The 19,433-nt window shown below is 43.3% G+C and overlaps 1 protein-coding gene across 1 annotated transcript in view; it reads left to right on the forward strand.

Moving 5' to 3' along the window:
- adra1aa (adrenoceptor alpha 1Aa) overlaps positions 1–14,737 on the forward strand; it is a 33,353-nt gene extending 18,616 nt beyond the window's left edge. Inside the window, exon 2 of the mRNA XM_080216907.1 lies at positions 14,241–14,737. Coding sequence (XP_080073033.1) covers positions 14,241–14,737 — 497 coding nt within the window. The remainder of the gene's footprint in view (positions 1–14,240) is intronic.
- Positions 14,738–19,433: the final 4,696 nt, after the last annotated feature.

The raw sequence follows: 19,433 nt of genomic DNA on the forward strand, positions 1-19,433 counted from the left end.
GGAGTACAGCAAAAAAGGTTGACCAGTTTGATTCCTGGGATGGCAGATCTGTCATACAAGGAGAAATTAAGTCAGTTAGGATTGAATTTATTGGAGTTTAGATGAGTGAAAGGGGATCTCAGAAAATGTATAAAATTCTAACAAGGTTAGAGAGAGTAGATTTAGAAAGAATGTTCCCAATGGTGGGGTCGTCCAGAACATGGGGTCATAGTTTGAGGATAGAGGAGTAAATCATTTTGAACTGAGGTGAGGAGAAATTTCTTCACCCAGAGGGTGGTAAATATGTGGAATTTGCCATCACAAAATATTTGATGCTATAAAAGGTTGTGAGATTTCAGGAAGAAATTCGATATAGCTCTTGGGGCTAAAGGGAACAAGGAATATGGGGGAGAAGGGGGCCAGGAATCAGGATGTTCAGCCATGATCATAATGAATAGCAGAACAGGCTTGAGGGGCCGAATGGCTCACTCCTACTTCTAGTTTTGAATAAAGTATTACACAGGAAATTCACTCAATAATTAACATCTGATGGCTGGGATATAACAATTTGGATTCATACTGCTTTTAACATAGGTTGTCAGCATAGATCACTGAAAGTTTGGTCTCAGCAATAAGTTTTACAAGGTTTTCAATGAAGAGACAGTGAGAATTGGATCAGTGAAGAAGTTGAAGCAATACTTTATTACAAAGCCGAAACAGTTTAAAACATTGCTGCCAATGGTGTGTAAAGGGAGCAGGAGCTCAGCATTATCGGAGGGTTGTGTGGCCAGTGGAGGTTGCAGGTGTGGTGGACGGTGAGGCAGTGATGGATAAAATTCTTCAAATTTCATCATTCCAGGACCGTAAGCCGGTGCATGTCAGCGAACAGGTCAGGGTGTCGGGGATGGAGGACTTGATGCACAATGGGAGAGTGCAGAGTTTTGGAGAAGTGTGTGTATTCTCAGGATCCCAGTCAGCCTGAATTCATAACCCTCTCCTGTTTCCTCTGCAGCCAGTCCAGAAAGTCATTCCCTGCAAGTTTCCTAACTTAAACTTGAAGAAATTTCTGCTTTGTTCATGTGCTTTTACAATGTTAAAAAAAAATCACTGCCTAAAACATTGATGGGGAGTGGAGCGTGGTTAGTTCAGCTGGCTACTTAGCTGTAAGGTGATGCTGAATGATGCCAATGGCACACATTCTGTTCAAATCCCAGCAGTGATAATTCATGGAGACCTGTTTGCTTGACTTTCCCTTGCTTGCAGAGTGGTATCCTGCAAGCTACAAAACCACGCTCTCTCTCTCATCTGGAGATGCCAAAGGTCCAATGTGAACCATTGTTAATTATCTGAAAAATTCAGCACTCCCCCAATGTAATCTCTCTCTTCAACTGAGGTGAAAGGGGTTTGACTTCTTTATACCCTCCTTGTTTTTTTTTTGTGTCAGTTTGATTTAGCATTTACTGCTTTCTCAGTTTAATAACAGGTGTAATTATAGTTAGGTATTGTGCAAGAGCTGCTGTGCATTTAATTAGAACAGAGAGCGTGTCCTTTCATCCGTCTTCAGCAAACCAGACAATGCACTTTAAATCTGTGCTTGCTGCATCCATCATCAGATAAAGGCTCATCAAAACTAACCCTTATGCAATGCACCAAAAAAAAATCAAAAGGTTGAATAAATTTTTGATTTTAAGCAATTTCAGGGAAGCGTTCACACAAAAGCTAGTTGATTTCAAACAGCTTGACTGCAGCAAAATCAGTGTTCTTTATCGATCTCTGTTAATCAATAAACCACTCAGACAGAACTTGCCACCACAGGCAATGGCTGAGGCAAATAGGACAGGGACATTTAAGGGGAAGCTGGATACATGTGGGAGAAAGGAAATAGAATGTGAGGTCAAGTAGGGACAGGAGGAGGTTCATTTGGAGAAAAACACTGGGGTTGATGTGTTCGTCTGAAGGGCTTTCTGTGCCTTCAAATAAGTAATTTTCCATATAAATATTCCAGGTTTTTAACATTTAAATGGAGGCTGTAATTATTACATTTTTATGACATTGCAGATGTAAATACGCATCTTCAAATTGTTTCTCTGCTCCCAAGTTAGTGTCCCTGTCTTCCTCATTAAATGGACAGGATTGTGGAATGATGTCCCTAAAGCTCAAATCACAATCTCATGTGGGAATGAGAAATTTGAATTATCCTGTCACTGAAAGCCAATGTTCCTGGCAATGGCACATTGAAACAGAAACATTTAATTTGCCATTTTCACTGCTCAAATCACACAATACACCAGACATTAGCATCAAAGCACACTGATCACAATGACCAACTTTCCAAACTCCTTCCACTTTCGACAGAACTTGATTTAATCGATGACAGACACAGCAGGCAGAATTTTCAAAAAAAAAGGCAAATTGTCAGGTTTTGATTGAAAACTGGGCATGTTTCTCCCTGGAAACAGTCTGATTTTCTCACTAGTTCTCCTGAGAAAATGAAAACAAAACGGATTCGTGGTGGTGGTGGTGGGGGGGGTGGTGGTGGGGGGGGTTTGGTTTGCACCTTCCATTTGGTGGGGTGGGGCCAAATTGCATCCAACAAGGCCTTGATCCCCCCTCCTCAACCAACAGCACCCCCCACCAATGGATATCCAGATCTTCCCCATAGATATCAGGATCCCAAGGGGTAAGGAAAACAACCAAGTCTTACATGTGGAGGGGGCAATCCCCCACACCATGCAAGCATCAGGGGAACACCCCTGACCCTCCCTGGCATTGGGGAACACCCCTCTCCCCATTCAGAGTCTCCTTATCCACCTCGCATTCACAGTCTCTGTCCACTCCCCAACCCTTTGTAAAATCATGTGGAAAAGTAAAGCTTTAAGTTTAGACCGCAGTTTTGTCGTGTTAACCATTTTGAGCTCCTTTCCGTTATTGTGAGTCCATTGTGCTAGTTGTTTCATTACCAGACAAGGGGGAGAATGATGATTGAATCCTGACCATTAGATCTGGCCTAACTCCTCGCCACAAAGTCATCCCTGACCACTACTGCAGACTTCTGCAAATAGTTTCCAAGTTAGGGAAAGGAGCGGAAATGACATTCGTCTCGATCATAATTTACAGAAATGCCAAGTTTTACGATGCATATTTTAACAACAAATAACTTACTGTCAAAGGCACAGTGGAGAGAGACGCAAATAACCAAACTGAATCCTCTTTCATGTGCTCTAAGTATTAAACCTTTCCTCCCCAGAGCATCAAGTTAACATTATTTGTGATGATCCACTTCACTGGAGTCATTCCACCACAAATCTCATTCTTCTATTCCATATCTCACAAAATTCAATATCTGACAAAAATACTATTCAATTATCTGCACCTGCCTTCCTCTTCTAATAACATTCAATATCAGGAGTTGTCTACATCATCGGGTTATTATATTCAAGCTCTTTAGCAAGTTAAGCACAAAGAATATTGCCTTCACAAGACAACATTTTCTTTCCCTCAAGTTTACAGGAAATGTCACTGATACCCCAGTGACTTTAAATTGCAGATAAGTTACTCCTGGATAACTGCTGGAAGATACTTGAAGAAAACTCTAAGATGCATTAGTTTCCTTCTCCATCCCACATGTCCCTGCCACCCCAATTCCCCATCCCCCTCCTTCATATCGTCCCCATCTATGGGGCAACACTTGCAAAACAGTAATGCTGAGGTAAGAACCAAAAAAGAATTAAATCTAAACTGCAAGATTCAACAACTTTGTAGCTCCGCAAGAGAACTTCTTCGATCCACCTCTTGCTGCAGGTATTATAAGTCAAACTGACCCTTTAGCCTCCATTCACCCAAACGTTATTTTATTCCAACTTGGGGCAGGATGGTGGTACAGTGGTTAACACTGCTGCCTCACAGCGCCAGGGACCAGGCTCAATTCTGGCCTTGGGTGATGGTCTGTGGAGAGTTTGCACATTTTCCCCGTATTTATGGGTTTCCTCCGAGTGCTCCGGTTTCCTCTCAGTCCAAAGATGTGCAAGTTTGGTTGATTGGCCATGTTAAATTGCTCCTTGGTGTCAGTGGGATTAGGAAGGTAAAGGGATGGGACCAGGCTGGGATTGCTGTCATTGCAGGCTCAATGGGCCAAAGGGTCTCCTTCTACACTGTAGATTCTATGATTCTTCCTCCACGTTCAAGTAACTCATACCAGAGGTCAAAGATAAAATGTTTGAAAGACTGGAACTTAGTACTCATTTTCTTGAGATGATGATGTGACAATTCCACTTTGCTTTTCATCAAGTTATCTAAAATGTTTGCATTTTAAAAGAAAAGTTAGATCAAGATATAATGGGTTTTAGGTAATTGCAAGTCAACCAAGTACAAAATCCTTCCAGTATCCATTCTGATACAGGAGACCATGAGCTCAATTTAACATATCCACTTTTTCCTACCTCAGTCCATCTGCTGCTAAAATTCTCACCCATATCTTGGCCACCTCCAGGCTTGTCTTAGCCTATTATTTTCTGATCAGGCTCCCATCATCTACAGTCTCATGTTCAGTTTATCCTGTTCTGCTCACCCACCTCTCCTTTGCTTGACAACCTACCAAGACTTCTGTTTGCCCAATACCTGCAATTCACATCCACCTTAGATCTTAGGGATCTTAGAACCTACAGTGCAGGAGGCGGCCATTTGGCTCATCGAGTCTGCACCAACCACAGTCCCACCCAGGTCCTATCCCCTTAATCCTACACATTTACCGTAGCTAGTCCCCCCTGACAAAAAAAGGGGCAATTTGGCATGGCCAATCCACCTAACCTGCACATCCTTGGACTTGTGGGAGGAAACCAGCCCACCCAGAGGAAACTCTCACAGACACAGGGAGAATGTGCAAACTTCACACAGACAGTGACCCGAGCCAGGAATCAAACCCAGGTCCCCGGCGTTGAGGCAGCAGTGCGAACCACTGTGCCACCCTGTTGAAGTCCTTTGTGGCCTCACCTTTTCCCATCTCTGTAACCTCCTCCAGAGGTTTTTTTTTGTGTCACAAGTAGACTTACTCTAATGCTGCAATGAGGTTACTGTGAGAATCCCCGAGTTGCCACACTCCGGCACCTGGTTCGAGTGCACTGAGGGGGAATTTAGCACAGCCAGTTTGTCTTTTTCTAGTCACTTGAGCATTCTGCACTGCTGGCAACCATGCCAACAACCGTCTCGGTCCCATGTTCTGGAATTGGTTCCAAAACTTCCATCTATTGATCAAGCTTCTGGTCACACCACCCATCTCTTTCTTTAGCTTATTTAGGCCTAATATTTTTCTACTCCCTTTCTTTGACTTACTGCCAGGAGTTGGCTATCACAGTCTACCTCAAGCCTGCCTTCACAAGTCAATATGTGCATTGGGATCCACACGTTATCATATTGGTCTTCGCGGTAACTTCGTAAATAGGTCTCAAGAGTCATTTTTTCACCATGCGGGCTTGATGCTGTAATGGGCAAAGGCATCTTGCAGGATAAAGGTTACCCTAAACATTTTGTACTGTGTATCACTCAAACTCATCATGGCCATTTGGCCCTGAAAGGGACTCAATCTACTTCAAGACTATCCTGGAAGGGCAAGATATCTCAGAGATGTGAGTAACAGGTGAGGCTAGCTGTTTCACGCTGTTACCATGCAGTCGTAACACAAGTGGTATTTGCTGCTAAGAGCATGCTATCATTAAGCCAAAAAGATGTTCTGCTTATCACAAATAAGTAATGTGATATATGTATCTCAGTGTCAGCATGATGCTCGGTATGCATGTCATAGTTTCCAAAGACTGGTAGATTGTATTAAATAGCATGTCCCACCTGTGATTCACAACAGGCAAGGTACAGACCGTACCAACCAGCCTGAGCTTGCAAAACACAGAACAAGTGTCCAAGATTAAATGTGATGCCATGATTGGACAACATTTTGTGAAATAATCCTCAATGTGCTAAGAATTACACTGAAAATCAATTTAAGATTGTTAGTCGGGCTCACAGCACGGTGCATGTGTGTGTAGTGGAAGCTACATAGAGGCCCCTGTGTTTTTTGCAGAAAGAACAAGATCATTCATGATCTGATTGAATGGCAGAGCAGGCGCAAAGGGCTGAAATGCTTCCTTCTGCTCCTAATTACTGTGTTCACACGTTGCACCCTTTTCAGCTAAAGAAAATAAGTGATAGCCATTGCCCTGGTTTAAACTTCAAACAATGCTTGGCTTTGACCTAATGTGGAGATGCTGGCATTGGACTGGGGTAAACACAAGTAAGAAGTCTCACAACACCAGGTTAAAGTCCAACAGGCTCTGCCCCAAAAACTAGTGGTGTTTGCTACCAAAAAAGGACTTTAACCTGGTGTTGTGAGACTTCTTACTGGCTTTTACCTGCCAGTCACCTGAATTCTCTGTGGCAATGCTTCTACCAATCATCATCCCCTTACCAACCAGTCAGCACCTCCTTCTTAATAAATTGTTCTATCTCCCTCATAATCAGTCTTCCTGTGAAGAGCCCTGATGAAGCAAGACAAGTAGCTTCGATATCTCTTTTTTCCGCAATAGTCAAGCTCTGTGCAAACAAATAACTTGATGTTCTTCCACTGAACACTTATTGCTGTTGTCAGATGTTCCTCCCATTCATGATGACATTGTGTAAACAAGTCAGGACTAAAATTACTCGGTGTGGAGCTTAGCTGAATACCAGGATTCTTTTAGCATTGCTCGTTCATTATACGAGTGTCTGGGGCATTGTTTGTGACGAATATAACAGACCTGCTCCAAGTTCTAGATAGACAATTCCCTCAGTCCAACTCTCTGCAGTGTCATCTCATTCCACACACAGCTCACTGCTGTTCTCAGTCTAAGTTACTGATGCAGTATATTACAACCCCAGAAATAGTTGCTTTCAACTAACTCCCGTGTAATCTGATCAGCCCAAGTTAAAAGACGAAGCAAGATGGGACACTCATACCAGCCCAATAATTTTTATTATTTGATCACACTTGGGTCTCGATGTAACGAATGTATATTTGAAAAGCAATCGCAATTACTTTTGACACAGGAGGTATTCCCTTTCTCAAAAAAAAATCAAGCATGTCCTGTGTCAACCAACCTTCGGAAGATGTAGAAACATAGAAAAACTGCAGCACAAACATGCCCCTCGGCCCATGAGTTGCACCAAACATGTCTCTACCTACTAGGCTTACCTATAATCCTCAATCTTACCAAGTTCTAAGAAATGCTTTCCTTTCACCTCCCGCTACATCCCATACCCATTTTTGTTTTTTCTGGCTCCAGTTATAAATCAGTGCACGTCAGCAAGTGGAGAGCATGGATTTAAGGTGATTGGCACAAAAACAGTCAGAGAATAAGTTTAATTGGACAGTTTTACCTAAGGTGTAGGAATGAAGGGCTGGAGGGCTTCCTTCTGTGCTGGATGACTATTACAAAAAAGAAGAGATATCGAAGCTATTTGTCTTGCTTCATCAGGGCTCTTCACAAGAAGACTGATTATAAGGGAGATAGAACAATTTATTAAGGAAGTGCTGGTAAAGGGACAATGATTGGTTGATGCATTGCCACAGAGAATGTGTAAGGTGACTGACAGCTAAAAGACGAGCATTATTTGAAGTTTAAACCAGGCAGTGGCTGTCACTTATTTTCTTTAGCAATGTGTGAACACAGTAATTAGGAGCGGAAGGAGGCATTTCAGCTCTTTGCGCCTGCTCCGTCATTCAATCAGATCACTGATGATCTTCTTCATTCTTTCTGCAAACAGGGGCCCATATGTAGCTTCCAGTATACACACATGAATTAGCTTCAAGACAGAAGATATATATTTACATCCCAGTTATCGTGACCTCACAAAATCCCTCAGAGCTGTCAATGCTGTTTTCATGCCGGCAGATTTTTTTTGATTTAACGAAATACTTCAAGGGACTTTATTGAGTTATGTGGGAAACACAGCAGCCAATTTGTACACAAACAACAATGTAGTCATGGCCAGTATATTTGTTTTTGTGATGGTGATAGAGGGCTACAAATTCATAAGGACACCTGTTCTTCTTTGAAATTGTGCCATGGGATCTTTTCCATCCATCCTGAGTGTGCCTCAGTGTCACGTCTGAAACACAGTCCCTCCAACATTGCAGCACTTACTCTGTCCTGCACTGGCGTGCCAGGTTGAATTGTCATGCTCGACAATGCACCCAGGATGATCTCAATCAGAGCTCGGGATTGCTAACTACTGAGCCATGGCTGACATGAAAGATGTGGAGATGCCGGCGTTGGACTGGGGTAAATACTAAGAAGTCTCACAACAGCAGGTTAAAATCCAACAGGTTTATTTGGTAATAAACACCACTAGCTTTCGGAACACTGTTCCTTTGTCAGGTAAATGGAGAGTTCTGATCACAAACAGGGCATATAAAGGCACACACGGTTTACAGAATACTGATTAGAATGCGAGTCTTCACAGCTGATCTGCTATTCAAGTCTTAAAGGTGCAGACAATGCGAGTGGAGATAGCATTAAGCACAGGTTAAAGAACATAAGAACATAAGAAATAGGAGCAGGAGTAGGCCAACTAGCCCTTCGAGCCTGCCCCGCCATTCAATAAGATCATGGCTGATCTGTCTTGGCTCAGTTCCACATTCCCGCCCTCTCCCCATAACCCTTAATCCCCTCGCTTATCAAAAACCCATCAACCCGCGTCTTAAAAATATTTAGCGAGGCAGCCTCCACCACCTCAACAGGCAGAGAATTCCAGAGATTCACCACCCTTTGAGTGAAGAAGTTCCTCCTCAACTCTGTTCTAAACCGCCCCCCCTTTATCTTGAGGCTGTGCCCCCTAGTCCTACCATCCTTTCTGAGCGGGAAGAGTCTCTCCACCTCTATCCTATCCATCCCATTCATCATCTTATACGTCTCAATGAGATCTCCCCTCATTCTTCTAAACTCTAACAAGTACAAGCCTAGTTTATTCAGCCTCTCCTCATAGCTCAACCCCCTCAACTCCAGCATCAGCCTAGTAAACCTCCTCTGCACTCCCTCCAAGGCCAAAACATCCTTGCGTAAGTACGGCACCCAAAACTGCACACAGTACTCCAGCTGCGGCCTCACCAATGCCCTAAACAGCCGCCGCAAGATCTCCCTACTTTTATATTCAATCCCCCTCGCGATGAAGGCCAGCATCCCATTCGCCTTCCTGACCATCTGCTGCACCTGCAAGCTGGGTTTTTGCAACTCATGCACACGGACCCCGAGGTCCCTCTGCACCATCGCCTGCTGCAGTTTTTCGCCACGTAAGTAATAATCCTTCCTACCATTATTCCTACCAAAGTGGATCACCTCGCACTTGCCAACATTAAATTCCATTTGCCATTTCCTGGCCCATTCGCCCAGCCTATCTAGATCCTTCTGTAGACTCTCACCACCCTCCGCAAAATTTGCCTTTCCACCAATTTTGGTGTCATCAGCAAATTTTGACACCCTCCACTCGGTTCCCTCCTCCAGATCATCTACATAAATGGTAAATAGCTGAGGCCCCAGCACCGACCCCTGGGGCACTCCACTAGTCACCATCCGCCAATCCGAATAGCACCCGTTGACCCCCAGTCTCTGCCTCCTATTTGACAACCAATCCTCTATCCACGCTAACACCCTACCCCCAACTCCATGCACCCTGACCTTCTGCAATAACCTCTTGTGAGGTACCTTGTCAAACGCCTTCTGAAAATCAAGAAAGACCACATCCACCGGCTCTCCTCTATCCACCGCCCTAGACACATCCTCATAGAACTCCAGTAAATTTGTCAGACACGACTTCCCTTTAACGAAACCGTGCTGCGTCTGCTCTATCAAGCAGTTCCCCTCAAGATGCCTCGCTATTTCCTCCTTCATGACGGATTCTAACATTTTACCTACAACAGACGTTAAACTAACCGGCCTATAATTCCCCGCCTTTTGCCTGGCACCCTTCTTAAACAATGGCGTAACATTAGAGATGTGTATTGTCTCCAGACAGAACAGTAAGTGTGATGTTGCAAGCCCAGGCAAGTCATGGGGGTTACAGATAGTGTGACATGAACCCAAGATCCCAGTTGAGGCTGTCCTTGTGTGCAGAACTCAAGTTACACTATCTGTAACTCCCATGACTTACCTGAACTTGCAACATCTGTAAAGACTCGCATTCTAATCAGTATTCTGTAAACTGTGTGTGCCTTTATATTCCCTGTTTCCAATCAGAACTCTCCACTTACCTGACGAAGGAACAGCATTCCGAAAGCTTGTGGTGTTTACTACCAAATAAACCTGTTGGACTTTAACCTGATATTGTGAGACTTCTTACTTTGACATGAAAGACAGAATCCACATGTTGTTGTGTCAGGAAATGAAAAAGGAGAGAAGCCATGGCAAGGGTTGGCACATGAGTTGTCGGTCAATGTTCTTTTCATATTGACACACATATTCATCTGATACAGCTGCAATAAACCAGGGTGTCAGATAATCCCTGATGCCTGCCAAACATTTGAGTCCCTGTCCACAGCTGAGATTCTTGTTTCTGTTCATACTATTTTCATTGCTGCTGAGCAGAGCATCTTGAAATACCATTTTAAGAACTCAAAACACACACCATTAAAAAAAAGCAGCATCCTTTTTTATATAACTGAAGCAGAAGACCATAAAATCTGACAGGCAACAGAGGCTCGAACTTAGTCATCCAAAGCGCCTTGAAAGCGCAATGATTCATCATGCACACATTGTCACTCTGTTACTGGAGCAGATAACATTTCTACCGTTAATTCAAGACCCTCCTATCTTGGTTAATTAAATGGCAGGTTAGGATAAGTACATGCAAAGCCAATTATATTTCAAGCTTAGTGGGGTCTTTGTGAAATCAGACTGGTTCCATGTTTTTTTGAAAAGAAAAGTTGTAATTTGAATTTCTGAATTTCACACAAGAATGTTAAGGCAATGCTACATCCTCCTGTGCTGCTTGCTATCTCTCTCCTCCAGCCTTTCAGGTCTATCCTGCTGCAGAATAATCTATTTGCAGCCTGTCGGCGGTCACAGTAAAAATAAACTAACCAGCTATTCAGCTCAGGGTGGTGAAGCTGTAGAAGGCTGTGGAGGCCGGGTCATTGAGTGTCTTTAAGACAGCAATAGATAGGTTCTTGATTAATAAGAGGATGAGGGGTTTGGGGAAAAGGCAGGAGAATGGGGATGAGAAAAATATCAGCCATGATTGAATGGCAGAGCGGACTCGATGAGCCGAGTGGCCTAATTCTGCTCCTCTGTCTTATGGTCTATTTATCTGAATTGCTGCTCATACTAACCATGAAAACAATAAATAAGAAAATATCAGAAATAGAAGGATAACACCACACAAATCAGCAATATTTGAAATGCCATCAAGGTTATGGACCATGTGCTGGAAAATGAGATGAGAATAATGGCTTGTGCAGACATGACAGACCGAAGGGCCTCTTTGCTGCGCAGCAAAACTATGACTCTAACCTTGTTTTTGTTAAAATTTGCAAATCTCACCACTACTTTAAACCCCCTCACCATGATTTAATTTGAAACTCTCTCTCCAACCTTTGTTGTACCACTCACCAGGGGACAGTCCCAGTGGAGCTCAGGTAAAGACTATCCCAAAGTACAGCTCCCACTTTCTCCAGTACCATGTAACTATCTAAATGCTTTTTAAAAAACAAAATTGTACCCACCTCTACTACCTACCTCGGGTAGCTTGTTCCAGACATACCACCAAAAAAATTGCCTCTCTGGACATGTTTGTACCTCTTCCCTCTCAGCTTAAACTTATGCCCTCTAATTTTAGACTCTCCTACCTTTGGGAAAAGATATTGACTATCTACCTTATCTATGCCCCTCATTATTTTATAAACCTCTATAAGGTCACCCCTCAGCCTCCTATGCCTCAGCGAAAAAAGTCTCAGTCTATCCAGCCTCCCCTTATAACTCAATCCATCAAGTCCCAATAGCATCCGAGTAACTTTTTTCTGCACTCTAGTTTAATAATATCCTTTCTATAATAGGGTGACCAGAATTGCACACAGTATTCCAAGTGTGGCCTTACCAATGTCTTGTACAACTTCAACAAAACATTCCAACTCCTGTATTCAATGTTCTGACCGATGATACCAAGCATGCTGAATGCCTTCTTCACCACTCTGTCCACCTGTGATTCCACTTTCAAGGAGCTATGAACATGTACCCCAAGACATCTTTGTTCTGCAGGTCTCCCCAGTGTCCTACCATTAACTGATTAAGTCCTGCCCTAGTTCAATCTACCAAAGTGCATCACCTCACATTTGTCTAAATTAAACTCCGTCTGCCATTCGTCAACCCACTGGCCCAATTGATCAAGACCGATTGTCCTGAACTCTAGCACCAGGTGGGCAACATGGCCTTCGGGCTGGACCAGGATTTTACAACCTTGCTCAAGTGAGGCCCATAAAATCCTGCCTGAGGCCAGTGGAGAATTTCATTCTGCGAGCCTTGTGCGCCCCAATTCCGGCAGGGGGCGGGGGGGGGGGGGGGTGGTGGTGTTTAAATTCCAGCCATCTATCTCTACAGTGTATTATATACTGTCAAAGTATACTGTCCCTACTCAAACTACTTTACTTTAGAAATACAGACAAGGTTTAAACAAGAATAAAAATTCCATTTCCAAATATGGGTCAATGGGCACCTTCAGTTCAATCACAAGATCAGACACGGTCCCAAGTTCAGTCACATATCAGTGATTGATGGGCAGTGAAATCAGGTAACCCAATGGTTTACAATGCTGGTCACCATGGCAGATTGGGAAATTGAATTCAAAAAAATCAGCAACCAGAAACATTATCAGGAGATCTACAAGTTCATAACACAAGTTCAACTGCTTGACCAATGTCCCCCAAAGTGGAAGCTCCTGTGCCTACCGTAGATATTTCTCCAGCCTCATGCCATGTGGTTAGCTCCCCATTCCCTGAGGGTAATAAAAAACAGGGAATAAAATAGTGCATGACCAGAACCAGGCACACCCTAAGAACACAAATGTCCAGGCAAGTAAATCCAAGTAAATTTGTTCACACTTTAAAATTATTGAACAGGATTGAACAACATTCTAGTTATGATTTCTTAAAAATAATTTTCATCCAGGATTTTCCAAGAGCTTCTGCCCTTTTTCTGTCCTAATTGGGGTCCAAGTGCACTTGGATGATCTTTCAGTTGGGGCAACTGAGACATTAGTTTTGCTCTATTGAAATTTTGTGCTGGCCTAGGAGCTTTGAAAGGAAGACTCATGTGCATGCAACCTTGGCAGAGTCAAGTTCCTTCATTCAAACTGGGGGCAAGTCTTCACCATTACATGGTGTTCAGCTTCACAATCACATGGATAGATTGTTGATTAACAAGGGGATGAAAGGTTATCAGTGGTAGGCAGGAATGTGGGGTTGAAGTTACAATCAGATCAACCTTTATTTTATTGAATAGCAGAGCAGGTTCCAGGGGCTGAGGTGGTCTGCTCCGAATAAGTACGTTCCTTTGTTGGGATGGGGCCAGGTGTAACCTGCAAATTTAAATTTTGCGTGATTTAATCCTCCTCCATCATTTGACACCATGTACCAGTTTTCCACATGATTCTGTGAGATTAGGCACATCAGCAGTGTGACTGGTATTTGCATTGACTGAGGACAACTACATTTTGCTTTTTAATTACCTTCTCAAATTCAGCGTTCTAAATCCTACTTCCGTGCTAGTAAGTATGGAACAGTGTGTATTTTTCCCCATTTGCTGTGACCTTTAGCCAGCAGCTGATCAAATTAAGCTGCAATTGAAATACCAGCTTTAGTTTGCAAACCCATCACTGCAGACTGTCACATAATTTAAAGAGGAGTCGGGGGGAGGGACATCATGCTTCAGTGAATCACTGATGAACGTTAGAGAGAGTTTGGTGTCAAGTTTTTTTTTGCACGGAGAGTGGTCGGTGCCTGGAACTCGCTGCCGGGGGACGGGTACTGGAAGTAGGCATGATTTGTCATCTGGACAAATACATGAATAGGATGGAAATAGAGGGATATGGTTCCCCGGGAGGGTAGGGGGTTTTAGTTCAGTGGGGCAGCATGGTCAGTGCAGTCATGGAGGGCCGAAGGGCCTGTTCCTGTGATGTAATTTTCTTTGTTCTTTGCTCAATGCAAGTGCACACCTGAACTAATGTCTCTTTTCTCTTCCTTGGTCCCACAGGTTCTTTATTCCCTGCCTATAAACCTCCAGAGACCATCTTCAAAATAGCCTTTTGGTTGGGCTATTTCAACAGCTGCATCAACCCTATCATTTACCCGGCTTCCAACCACGAATTCAAGAAGGCCTTCCAGAATATCCTGAAGGGTCGCTGCCACCACAGGAAACAGGGGGCCACTTTGAAGAGCAGTAGCATCAGCACAGGCAGCAATCACAGTGGAGGTGGGCACAAGGAGGTGGTGCGGATTCCTGTCAGCACGGGGGAGGCTTTCTTCAAGATCTCCAAGTCGGATGGCGTCTGTGAGTGGAGGCTGTTCTCCACCCTGCCGGATCAGGGCACCAAGGACAGCCAGGGGCCCTTTGCTGGGAGAGCTGGGACAATTTCACACTGCTGTTGCGGCAGCACTAAGGGTGTCCCCGTGTCGGACTGTGAAGCCCACAGTGCACCCACTTTGAAACTCCAAGCTTACTCAGCGGGTGATTGTGGGGACCCTGTTTGAGTGAGTGACACCCCTCCCCTCAGTGTAGGGGGCTGGGGACCCATTTACAATCTCACAATTCCACTCCACAAAGCGTATAAATTTGCAATCTCACACATCAATCACTTTCATCCATCCACCTCCAGCGAGTGTTTATTCACCCCGTTCCCTGTCCCCCCACTCCCCCCCCCTTCTGTGGATAGCTGGTGGTAACAAGAGATCTAACCTGAAGGAGCAGTGCTCCAAAAGCTCATGATCCCAAATAAACCTGTTGGACTTTAACTTGGTGTTGTGAGACTTCTTACTGAGCCCACCCCAATCCAACATCAGCATCTCCACCTCACAGCTGAGGCTAAGGGAATGATATTTTCAAATCATTGCTGGATCACTGAGAAATCCGCAGGCCACTCCGAAAGAAGATACAAGAACAGACTCACTCAGTAACAACCATTGAACGCTTTCCTTCAATTCTACGGTTTACCTAAAATGTGAAGCAGTTTCTACTCGCATTTCTTCCCCTCAACTCCCCCCCATCCCCCACAGGCGTTCTGAGACTTTTCAACTTTCTATTTCCAAACCGAATGCAAGGTTCTTCTCTATGGAGGATGAAAACATATTTGGAAAGAAATCACATGTGAATAGAGTCTGCAGGCGGAGAAAATTCGGGCTCAGAGTTAAAAGACTAATAAAAGGACAGAGCCCAAGATAATGTGAGACTTTTCTCGGAGGAGATGGTGAATGAATGTGTGCATCAGGGGATGGTTTCTTAAACTTTAATGCTTGAAAAAGTCCTACCCTACAATTCCTGACAACTCAAAAATCAGGCTGTGACAGTTCGATTACTCAGAGTCCATTAAAAACTGAAAAAAACTATCAGGCATCCACACCATAAAAAGCACTGTTTTGGCTGGGGTGTGGGCAAGATTAAAGATTCTCTTCTTTAAAAAAAACCAAACTCAACCTATTACGTCGTGAAAACAATTTTCGCACCAGATTACACCGAATGAGATTATGCCGATAAAAATTAGTTTTTTAGGTTGTAAGAAATTAAATATTGTGAAAGTCAGGCAGCAGTCAAGACAGGCCCACGATGACATTACATCTGGCTTTTGGGATGCAGTGGAATTGAGACGATTTATTCATTGGTGCTGAAGGCAAATCCCTTCTGCTAAGATTCCTCTCTCCTCATTGTGGGTTTCCCCTGCATCCTCAGCTTTCCACCATCCATTACTGGATTGCAATAGGTTGCAAAAGATTAGTAGATGGTCCAAGTAAGTGATGCAGGTTGCTGTGAAACTCAGTTGAGCAGAGGACCCCAAGGTACCGAGTTACTCTTTAATGTGTTGATTGAGTTCCGTTATTCGGAGTGGCTGACTTCAACTTCTTGGGTTGAGGAAGAGAGAGAGAGAGAGAGAGAGGAAAGAATAAATGATTCACCAACTCTTCACTCTGGCCACAAAGTATGTGTTGAAGTCTTGGTTAGGCTGCCCTGCACAGTTGAAACAGACTGTCAACACTCTCAATAGACATTAGCACAGGAAGAGGAGCCAGCGTAGAAGAGTAGAGAAAAAGAAATTCTATCCCCACACGAGTCAAAGACTTCCAGAGACCAGCAGACAAAAGGTTGGGGAATGTGATAAAAAGAACTCAGAAGTTAACATTTGCTCATTTTAACCCGAACCCCATTTGAAGCAGTCCTGGGTACCACACCTTGGGAACGAGATGTTTGAAGTGCATTGTGGAATTAGCAGAACTATGAATGCACTTGATAAATTTTGCAATCAAATTCCCTGGAGCGAAGATTAGGGAGTGATTTGATTGAAGTTTTTAAATCTCAGGAAACAAGTGGAATAGATAGAAGCAGTTTACAGTGGTTGGGAAGTCTCAGACAAAAGGGCAGGGTCCAAAAATTAGAGCCAGACTTTTCAGCGGTGAAATTAGTTAACACTCGAAGATGCAAAGAATGGCAGCAAGTTAGAATTCTACTCTGCAGATTGATGCTAGGTCAATTATTAATTAACAAATCTGATAGTGTTGTTTTACCAAAGGTATTAAAGCAAAGGTGTATATATTGAGTTGGATTGTAGATTAGCCATGGCATAACAGAACAGATTCAAAGGATTAAGTGACCTTCTCCTGTTTCTGTCTTCCTGAGATGTGCTTGGCCTCCCTGCAGTGTGGTGCCCAGTAAAGGGAATGTACTCTGCATTCTCCACCATACAGAACCCAACTAAACATGATAAATAGGAGACAGCAGAAGCCCCTCACTTTACAAACTCTTCACGTGTGTGAGCGGTTTTCTAAATTCCTCTCCATGCCCTTTACGTTCTCTGCCCCACTAAGCTCCAACGCCTTGCCTGCCTCCAAACTGTCTCTTTCCTCTGTTTTGTCATACTTTCTTGGAAGCTTAAAACTCCAGAAATGCTTGCCTCTCAGGTTCTCCGTGGCTCAGGCCATCTTCAACTTTGCAAACTTCAACCCTGGCCTCAGTTGATCAGAACTTGCCAACTGATCCCAGTCTTCTTTGTAAGAACACACAATTTGTCTATTTGAGATGATGGTTGCTATAACCAGCATAGCAAATTTGTTTTTTAAACATTAGTGGTACATGGGTGTCGCTGGCTGGCCAGCATTTATTGTCCATTCCTAATTGACCTTGGTGTGGTGGAGGGGGCGGGGGGTGCAGTTGAGAGTCAACTACACTTGTGCTCTGGAGTCACATGGAGGCCAGGCCAGGTAATGACAGCAGATTTCCTTCCTAAAAAGGGACATTAAGGAACCGGATGGGTTTTTCTGACAACTGTTTCATGGCCATCACTAGATTCTTAATTCCAGGTTTATTTTTTTTTAGATTGAATTCAAATTCCACCATCTGCTGTGACGAGATTCAAACCCAGGTCTCCAGAACATTAGCTGATTAATGGCACGAATACCACTATGCCATTATTGCCCTGGCAAATGAGTCAATCTGAAGATTATATAGTAATTAACAGTTACTATATCAAATGAAGAACAGCCCACACAACTCAACCCAAATTCTTTAAATACTGCCTTCATATTTCCTCTCATCCAGCAAAATACACGTCTGTATTCAAAAGTGCATTTTTACTGTGGAAAATTGCTTTGGTCTGGACATGTCCTCTTCCTACTTGCAGAATGGTTATAATTTCAATCTCTCTCATCCAACATCTTTCAGTTGTTGAATGAAATAAACTAAAACATATTTTCATGGTCAAGGATTGGAAAACATTTTCAACTAAGTTGCTTCGCGTCGTGTGAAAATTCTTCAGGAATATCCCAACCATTCAAATCTTTGCCTTGTCTTTCTTTTCAAACAGAAGCTACTCTAACCAGTGAAACTTAAGTTTCCTCACTTATTCCCACCCAGTTCCAAAACGCATCAATTGCTGTTCCTCCTTAACCTGTTTAAATTAGCCTTCATCACACGGTCTCTTCATCTGATTTATTCAAACTGATTTTCCCACAACTGTGGACACGATTTATCCTGGTTTCACAACACGTTGTGATACATCATGCTCTGGCCTTAGATTATTTGCTCAATGTGGGATTGAGCCCATAACCTCAGCTGGTTTTTCAGCCTGGTTTTCAGGGAGTGAACCATTGTTCCAGATGCTATCTTCAGCAGGAAGCTTTGCCTCAATATCTTGGCCAAGCTATCTTCTCTGATGCAATGCTTATTCCATTACGTTATTCAATTAGCAGTAAGGTGTTATCTTAGCACCCAGGTACCTCAGACAACACTGCTGAGCAGGTTATGCATCAGTTGCTGTTGGGCACTCGATCATATTGTGCACAAATTGACTGTCCATTTGCCTGCACATGGCCAATGACTGCACTTGAATCTCACTGAAATTTCCATACTCTTCTCAAAGCTTTCATTATTTGCATCAACTTGAAACACACTTGAACATGTACTCTAACATACATTACAATGCCATTTCCTATTGGGTAATTTGCATTACGAATGATCTCCACAAAGGCAACAATGTGCTCAGCACTAGTGCTTCTCAGATACATTCCAAGTTCCACAAAATTAACCTCAAGCTGAAATCCCCCATCTCTCCCATTGTAATCCACTTCAGATTCATGCAAACTAAGAACTCAGCAAAGTATTTCAAAAATAATCAAATAATTGTTAGTGGGGATGCCACAATTCAATTCAGTGGCCCAAGGATAGGAAGTGGGAGGAAGGTAACTCAAATTGAGTTTCACTCATGATTTCCATGCTTAATCTTTGTGGAAAGTGCAAGTGTATAGGCAGCAAGAAGCAAGATATACCCTGATACCTTCATAGGTCAGAAAGCATTCAATATTTCTAATTGAATATGTGTAAGTTTAAAGCACAGCAGGTGGTCCATTCAGCCCATGGAGTCTGTGTAAGCAAATAAAGGATAAACTCTTGGTCTATCGGCTATGTGCTTTGTCAAATGTAATTGTGGTCAGCCTTTCAGACAGTGACTTCCAAACGTCCACCACCTTCATAGGTAAGAATAATTCTCATCTCTCCTCTAATCCTTCTACCACTTACTGAGCATGTTTGCACCTCGTTCACCGATCTCAGCTATGCAATATAGGCCCTTCCCATCTACTGTAGCCAGGCCTGCAATCCAATCTCTTCTTTGACTCTTTTGTTCCAAATAAAAGAACGATAATCTCTCCAACCTTTCCTCAGAGCTAAAATTCTCCATTCCTGGTG

Source organism: Carcharhinus amblyrhynchos, chromosome 34 (assembly GCF_965287045.1).
Source record: "Carcharhinus amblyrhynchos chromosome 34, sCarAmb.v2.hapA, whole genome shotgun sequence".
NCBI classification, from domain to species: domain Eukaryota; kingdom Metazoa; phylum Chordata; class Chondrichthyes; order Carcharhiniformes; family Carcharhinidae; genus Carcharhinus; species Carcharhinus amblyrhynchos.